General features: G+C 33.8%; 1 protein-coding gene across 2 annotated transcripts; it reads left to right on the top strand.

Moving 5' to 3' along the window:
• The first annotated feature begins 698 nt into the window (after positions 1-698).
• Positions 699-6,689, top strand: LOC119775414 (T-cell surface glycoprotein CD3 delta chain-like). 2 transcript variants are annotated; one of them, XM_038273387.1, is made up of 7 exons: positions 699-818; positions 1,159-1,220; positions 3,388-3,414; positions 3,542-3,733; positions 3,910-4,053; positions 6,166-6,221; positions 6,317-6,689. In XM_038273387.1, exons 2-7 carry the CDS (start codon positions 1,184-1,186, stop codon positions 6,365-6,367), a joined length of 507 nt encoding a protein of 168 aa, XP_038129315.1. In that variant the 5' UTR covers positions 699-818; positions 1,159-1,183; the 3' UTR covers positions 6,368-6,689. The 2 variants fall into 2 exon arrangements, with proteins under 2 accessions (XP_038129315.1, XP_038129316.1); XM_038273388.1 differs by lacking the exon at positions 3,542-3,733.
• Positions 6,690-8,435: the final 1,746 nt, after the last annotated feature.

Genomic DNA, 8,435 nt, shown 5'->3' with positions numbered 1-8,435 from the left:
ATTGGCAGAAATTGATGGTTGGGAGTTGGTTAAAAAAAAATGGTGCATCTGGTGAGAAAGAAATTAAACGACCTGCTTTGTTTTCTAACAGCTGCAGGAGAGAATGGATATGGATATATATATGTGTGTGTGTGTGTGCATGCCAGGTGTTGGCTCTGGGTCACAGGTTGCTGTGGCTTTTCTGCAAACAGGAAGCAGAGTTATTTTGTGGGAGCATGCATCTGCTCTCATTTTGTTTCTGCTGCAGTTCAACAGGGAATGCAGTCTTTCACACATATGATGGGAAAACATTCCCAATATATTTCTGTCTTTCATCAGCTAGAGATACTCATTTTTAGGTCAAAATTCTCCAAACACTTGTGCTGCACCAAGCAACTTTGTATATTTTTCATTCCATGACTTCATTGGGTCTGTTGAAAAATGAGAGCGATATGTGGAGGAGAAACAACCATTTCTAAGAGTTTATTATATATTTTTCCTATGAATATTAAATCCTGGCTTAAGTAGGAAGTGTGATTAAACTATGTCTTAAATATGAATTTGTGTGAATTGGACTAAATGTATAGTTTTATTCAAATAGGCTTTTAAACAATCCTAATGAAAAAAGCTGAAAATATAGTTTTTAATGTGCTGATTTTGATGCTAAAATGTATGTTGACATGATGGCGGGTTCCAGATAAAATCGACAATGTGATGAGACCAACAAACCAATCACAGTAACTTCCTTCTACCTCACAAAGAGACAGACGGAGACGCACCGACAGCAGGCAGAAACTAAGTCGTTGAGCAGCCGAGACCAAACACTTCTTTGGTTTAAGGTTAGTATTTTTTATTCAATACAGTGTCATATTTACACAATATTTCATATTTACCTCATGTAATCTGTTTGCTTTTGATAAAACTCTAAAACCGTGTTTATTAATGACTTCTAGTGTTTTATCTTTAACTTCCAATAAAAAAAAAAAAATCAGATTACATATTTGAATTGAGACTCAGATATAGTATTAATTTGATGGCAGAAGCTAAAAAGTTGCTTTTCATCTCATGTTAGTTGTTATGTTGGGTAGAATAAAATGGTTGACCAGAATGAGAAAATGGCAGCCTTCCGGTTGTGTGTGATAAGCTTTCTGATGCCTCTGCATCTCCTTCCATCTTTAGAAAAGCAGCAGAGAGGTAGATCACCATGAAATATCAGCTCTTGCTTCTTTGGACTCTGGCAGGTACGTTTTCTATCTTGTTGATTTTACTCCAAATGACCCAAAATTACATCTAACGTTGTTTATTCAGGTTAGTTGTTTTCAGAACAATTTTAGTCAGTTCTCCTTCCACTGTTTTCTCTACATTAATCTAAAATCAGAATGTTTGTGAATAATTATTCTTAACACTTTCTTTTGCATACATACGCAATATCAATTATCCTCACATTAGTCTTGTTGAAAAGTAAAACTGGTTTTAGCCACATATGTTATGTGTGTGCAGCAGGGTTGTATTACATTCAAATGATAGACATGCCGTTTTGATCCTTTTTCTTTTTCCGTTTTGGACCCTGTTACAACCATTTCCAATTTTATCATTCGCTTGTGTTTTCTTTTCCTGTGCAGTTTTAATTGTCTTAAATTGTTGGAGAAAAGAAAAAAAATTTAACATTTCAAATATAAATAAAATCATCTTCTGAGGACTTTTAAAAAAGACTATTTCCAGAGATTTTAGTCCCAGTCGCCCTTAAAACACCCTTAACAGTTCAAAGTAAATGAGAAGCTCCCTAGTTGTAACTCCATCCATCCATCCATCCATCCATCCATCCATCCATCCATCCATCCATCCATCCATCCATCCATCCATCCATCCATCCATCCATCCATCCATCCATCCATCCATCCATCCATCCATCCATCCATCCATCCATCCATCCATCGTCACGCTTATCCCTGCTGTCAGTGGGCGTGAGGCGGGGTACAGCCTGGACAGGCCGCCAGTCCACCTGCTTTAATACATAGCTTAAAGTTTTAATCACAGTTTATGATTAAAACTTTGCTTTCTTAATGCAGACACAACAGCTTTTGCAAGTTTCCCTAAATCGAACCATGAGTGAGAGCTCACAATGTCGAATACAAGCTAATACTAAGATAATTTTAGATAATCTTGGCTCAGTCGCCTCAAAGATGTTCCCAAAATATCGAGCACAGAGTGACCAAAGCTACAAAGTTATGACATAAAGATAAGGGGAAATGACCAGCTCCCATAGGACAGGTTGATGATTTTCTGATTTGGACACAAGTCTTTATGTATTTACATTCTTAAAACTTTTGAGATATCAGTGGAATGCACTTTTAAGAATCATAACAGAATCATAACAATGGTGAGATTTAAACGACAACGTTTAACACTTAAACCAGAGACGTCCAAACATTTTACAATGTGGGTCAAAGACCTAATTAAAACTGGTTGGGGACAACAAATTTGTATGTATATATATATATATATATATATATATATATATATATATATATATATATATATTTTTTTTTTTTTTTTGTGTGTAAAAACATATAAAGATTTTGTTTGTTTAATGCTATATTTTTTTTTCTTTTAAAAAGGAAAACTGTTTCCAGTTTTCTTATTATAATATTTGCCTACATCCAGCCGGTAAAAACATAAAAAAACAAACAAAACAAAAAAACCCATTTTAGTTTAGTTAAAAGTTTGTGTTTTATATTTTGAAAAATCACTTTTAATCTCATCAGAAGAGATATTCAGAATTAGCTGGTGGTATCTAAGAATGATGCTCTAGTTGCACTTGGTTTTGCTTTTAAGTAAGTTACTGGATATTTAAGGGCATTAACTAAAAGCAAAAGGGATAAAGACAAACAATTTTTCTTAACATGCCATCTTCCATTTATGGAAGATTTCAACTTGTCAGTAAAACTTTGATTTAATAATAAAAAAAAACTAAAAGAAAAAAAATCACCATATATGTCAATTACCCAGGGTTACAAGTCCTTTGCTTAAAGCTGTAAATAGGGTGGGTCAGATCTGTGCAAAAATCATTCAGCTGTTGTAAATTTAAATTTTTGACATAGATAGTTAGAGCTCCATTAAGAAAAATATTCAAAATCACCTGATGGACAGAGTGTGCATAGCGGCTCTATAGCTCTCAGGATGCTCCTCTATGTTGTGGGCAAATCCGGCAATAAACTGCAGGATCTTTGTTTGCTTTACCTTAAATATTTGAAATGTCACCCAATTGAGTTTTTCAATGGTATACAAACTCAAGAAGTGATGCTGCTTTTCTTTCCCGTTCATGTTTTTATAATCATTGTATGAGAATGTAAATGGTCATTTTCATTCTGTTTCATTGTGTTTTTTCCCCCCTAAATCTTCCTGCAGCATTTTGGAGTGGTGTGAATATGCAAGGTAATAACACTATTTTGTCTAATAGCACCAAACTGCCATTTTTATTTCATGTCTATCTTGTAAAACCAATTCTACAAATCATTAACCTGAGCTGGTGTTTGATTTAATGTTTTTTTTTTTATTACAGCAACCGGAGAAATAGACGTACAAAATTTTGCAGAATATATTGAATTATCTTGTAAAGAGAAAAACATCTCTGGAAATGGTTATGAATCCACCAAGAGGTTGAAACTGTATTACCGCGATGATAACAGTGGGGAATACAAGTGTGAGAATGTAGGAGACAAAGAAGGAGAAAAAATATTTGTTAAACTACGGAGTAAGTTCTACAGAAATGTTTTTTCCTGATAAACTGTCATTGCATCAAAGTATTTCTTTCTTTTTTTTTAAATCAAATTTGTAATTTAATTATATATGTATACAACCTTCATTTGATGCTAACAAGAAACCAAGTGTTGACATCAATTATTTAAGAAATGATTTGTTTGTTTTTAGCGTGCGACAACTGTGTAGAGCTTGATACCCCCTCCATCGTGGGCCTGGCGGTCGGAGACGTGGTGGCTACCATCGTGGTTGGAGTGGCCGTCTATCTGATCGCTACTCAAGCTCGGACTAGTCAAGTTAAACCTGCCAAGAAAAGTAAAACCCTGCCTGTCTTTATCTCCCATGCATAAAATACACACTTTTAACATATGAAATCTATGTGATACAGTTTTTTCTCAGAAGGCCCTTTCCGTTAAATATAGGCGTTAACTTAATTCATATGGCTATGGTTATAAAGTAAAATGATATATCTTGCTAATGGAAACGAATTAAATTGCCACAGCCAAAACACATGATGGTCTGATTAGGGCTTTAATGATTCCTCGATTAATTCGAAGAACTCGATCATTAAAATTAATCGGGCAAATTTTCTTCCAGCCGTCATCCAGGCGGGTGGCTTCTGCTAATGATAGCCTACCCCGTTGATAATGCGGTTATGCACAATAAAGGGGGGTCGGGGTGATAGAAACAGGTAAAAGGGAGCGCAGAGAAAGACATAACGCTCTAAAAGTATATGGTCACTTTAAATTTAATGGCTGGAATGGTCCTAGCTTTGGACGCTGCAGCTCAACTCTCAGCCCCGATAATCTCCCTCCATGCTGGGTCCCCACCTTTACTTTCTCTAGAGGTTTGTTTTGATTGGTCAGCAGGGAGAATCCATTCATTATGTAACAACAGAGAGGGGGGCAGGTGAATGCAGCTTATTTTTATTATACATCATAATACTAATAAATTGGCAGTTTAGCTTTTGGAGGAAAATCTATTTTTATATGTTTTTGTAACCAAAGACAGGAGCGTGTAACTTGACCTTAAAGATTTCTAGAAGAGTTCAGATTTATTTAAATAGAGTCCCATTTTCTTAAAGTAAAAAGATAAATACATTTTAAAAAAGCAATCCAGAACACTGGTGCAAGTGGAACTTTACACATTTTTTTTAACAGCACTGCTTTATTTAACTCTCGGCCAAATTGATGAACTTAAATGAACTTAAGGTGAGAATAATTTAGTTGTCTTTATATTGGAGACTAAAGCTGTAGAAAACAAATATATATAGATTACTCTATTGATTTTTTTCATGATTAATCAAATAATCGCACAAAAAAGTAACATTCAGCAGATTGTGCATTTATTGCTTAAGCTTCTTTTAACAATAATAAAAATACATGCAAAAATACTAATGATTCAGTTCTTATTTGAACAGCTCGGTAATAAAAATGGTCATAAACAAAACAAGTGTATCACGTTTCCCTTTTCCCTTGAGTTCAGTTTTCTTTTCCTTTTTATTTTTTTTTTATTTTAAAAAGCATCTTTCTATTTAAATGAAATAGAAATCCATAATCAGAGGTACACAATTCTTGCTTTTGGTTCCAAAAACAATCACAGAATATTGAATATTCATAAAAAGATAAACAATTTATTTATTAGTAATGTAATATACTTTGCAATTGTTTATCTAATACTTTATAGATGGTAAAGGGAACCTAAATATTAACTCTAGATGCTGATGGTTGTAGGCATCCTGTAGCGGACTGTCTTACAACTGTTCTGATAAAGGCTTCTGCCTGACAACAGTTTCACTGGTGAAGATTCTCAGTTATCCAGATCATAGTCATTCCAAAAAAGTAAAAAACAACAACAATCCACTGGATTTTGTTTCCAAGTTTGAAGACGTTTCACTTCCCATCCAGCTTTTTCAATAAAAAATGTCAGAATTTGTGTGCTGTCTAGAGTACTGTATAAAGCCTTGGAACACAATGCTATTTTCTGACATCTTCAAACGTTTTATTTTTTTATTTTATTTTATTTTTTTTACTTTTTTTGGAACACTTTCACAGCAAAACAGAAAGATGAAAAGTATAATCAAGGTTGTCTATAATGTCCAGGGCTGGAAATACAGGGTATATTATAAGGGTTATTATAGTTTTTATTTTTAAACCTTACCTCTGACAAATAGCATTCTTACACTTGATTAATTTCTAAAAAATATATTTATTTTTGAAACCACTCAATGTTTGCATATGTACCTAATCATGGTCGGCCGCCACAAGGGAAAATACCTGGGCCAGGTTCTGGCCCCAGTCCAAATACCGTAAAGATAACTGAGGTTTAAGTGTTATTGATGTCATCCTCCCAGTCTCCTAAAACAGAAACATAGACAACTTAGAGTATCTTTGGATCATTTTGTCTTCATTTTAATGTCGCCCGCAGAGTCTGATAGGGAGAAACTGGTTCGTAATGAAGTGCAGAATGACGACAACTACCAGGTGAGCCAGTTCAGGGTTTTTATGATTCCATTAATTATTCATTCATTATGATGAATCAATGATCTCTAAATTCACTTTGGACTTTACTGTTTCAGAAACTGATACACCGAGGAAGATCTGAATATGATGAAATCAATAAGAAGTAGAAAGAAGTCAATGCTAAATCTCCCACCCTCCACCACCGTGAAACTGCAAACTATTTTCTTCTGGAGGAAGATCCCGGTCCTGCTCCCTCAGTCTCTGTCAGTACAGAGACTTAAATATAAAAAACGTATTCTATCCACTGATATAATTTTCTCTGTATTGCATTGCTTTATAAAAGTAAGCCATTGCTTTAATAATGTGTCACTTCTTGGTTAAGTTACGACTGTTTAGATGAACTTAACTGTTAAAGAACATCTGTTTCTTTTTGTTGCTTTCATGTTTCACAATATTCTGTAAATAAAAACAAATCTGACGTAAAATAAATATCTGCATTAAAATGGCAAATATTTGTCACTTGTACAATTAAGTGTATTTTTATTATACTATTTTAGATAAACTGCATTTTCTTGTTTTTAGACCTCATATAACCTCAGATATTATATCTTATTTAATGATTTTCAGTGCCTTTTCAGTTTTTCAGTGCCTTGCGCTCTTCCCGTTACAACCACACATTTCCACATATTGTCAAAATGATTTGATATAACAGAGAAGCTTAAAAATGATCTATTAATGTGGAATTAAATGTTTTTAAAATGTTTCTTTTACAAATTCAGTTAAACTCAGTTTATCTGAAATAACATCAAGTTTGAGGTTTAACTAAAAAATAATGAAAAATGAGAATTAATGTAGAATGTAGCCGAATGATGAAAATCAAATAAAAACATGAAATATTCATCTGTACTTTAAATATCTAAAAATATAACCTTTTGGCAATTCTTCTTTGCGAGCTGAGGCCCGGTCATATAAGCAAACTGCACTTTTGCCTTCACTTAGTCTGCTGCTACAATGTTTCTGCTGTAAAAGAGCATCTCCACAGCATGATGCTTCCACCACCATGTTTCATAGCAGGGATGATACTCTTAACTCTTTATAGGCCAAGTTACCATTTTTGATCACTTGCATACCTCTTACAAATGGAGTCCCCTCCGTCTCTCAATGAGGTCTAGAAGCACTAGATCTATATCCAGCCGTTCAGCAAAGATGCTGCTACATGGCTGTACATCTTCCTTCGCATTTGACCAAGTAGATGAGCCCTTGAATGATATATTATCTACAGTAAATGAAGTTCGCGAAAAAAAGTTAACAAGTCAATAAAAAAGGTAAAGAGCTAATAGAAAAGTTAATAAGCCTAGTTAACAATTATATTTAGGTTTATAAACTAAAAAATGTAAGTGCCAGTATCAGCATTAATGCCTCTAAGGTAATGTTGTACCAAATAAAAATTGTTTTGTTTCACTCTAACTTGAATTCCTTACATTGACATTGATTTCAAAGTATTTCACTCAGTGCCCTATAAAAGGTTAATGTAATGTGCTTTTCTGTTACATATGTTTTGTTTTTATTTGGTCACAGGAAATTTCTTTCCACATTTTATGAAGGTTTCTCTAACAGTACATAACAGCTCTCTGCAGCTCCTTCAGTAGATATAGTATTTTTCAGTTAAGATCCACCTCATCAGCTGTTTCTACTTGTTAATCTCAGCAGGAGGCGGACTGACAAGGAGGAGTGTCAAAGCAAAACCAATACATAAACAAATAAACAATAGCTCTACCATTCACACAACCTTAGATCTTTAACATTAATAATTTTGCAAAAAATGAATTAATCTAATTCTTAATAGGCTGCAACACAGTATTTTCAGGTGTGTGATGATGGATTAAAAGGGTTCCTAATATTTTCAAAGCTTTGATTAATCTTAGTACTTCTCCATCTGACCCATTAGTGTTTTTCTTACCAATCACTATTAAACTAGTGGAATAATTTTAACTTTCTTTTATCTCTGAAATAGTTTCCACAAACTTAAAAAAAAAATCACCCCATGTAGCTTTATTTGGTCTACCTAAAAATTCTAAGAGATATAAAAACAACCAAATAATTTATTGCTTTTTACCTCCACTGTCGCCGTCTTCTTCTTTTGCAGTGAAAATCAAATAAACTTACATACATTACAAATGCTCTATAAGCAGTACAGTACCTCTAGTTATTCGTTTTACTAAGTGACTTCCATAA

Source organism: Cyprinodon tularosa, unplaced genomic scaffold (genome assembly GCF_016077235.1).
Source record: "Cyprinodon tularosa strain WSP-4 unplaced genomic scaffold, ASM1607723v1 ctg87, whole genome shotgun sequence".
Lineage (NCBI taxonomy): Eukaryota > Metazoa > Chordata > Actinopteri > Cyprinodontiformes > Cyprinodontidae > Cyprinodon > Cyprinodon tularosa.
Note: the sequence above shows the minus strand (reverse complement) of the source record. Positions and strands in the feature narration are given on the sequence as shown.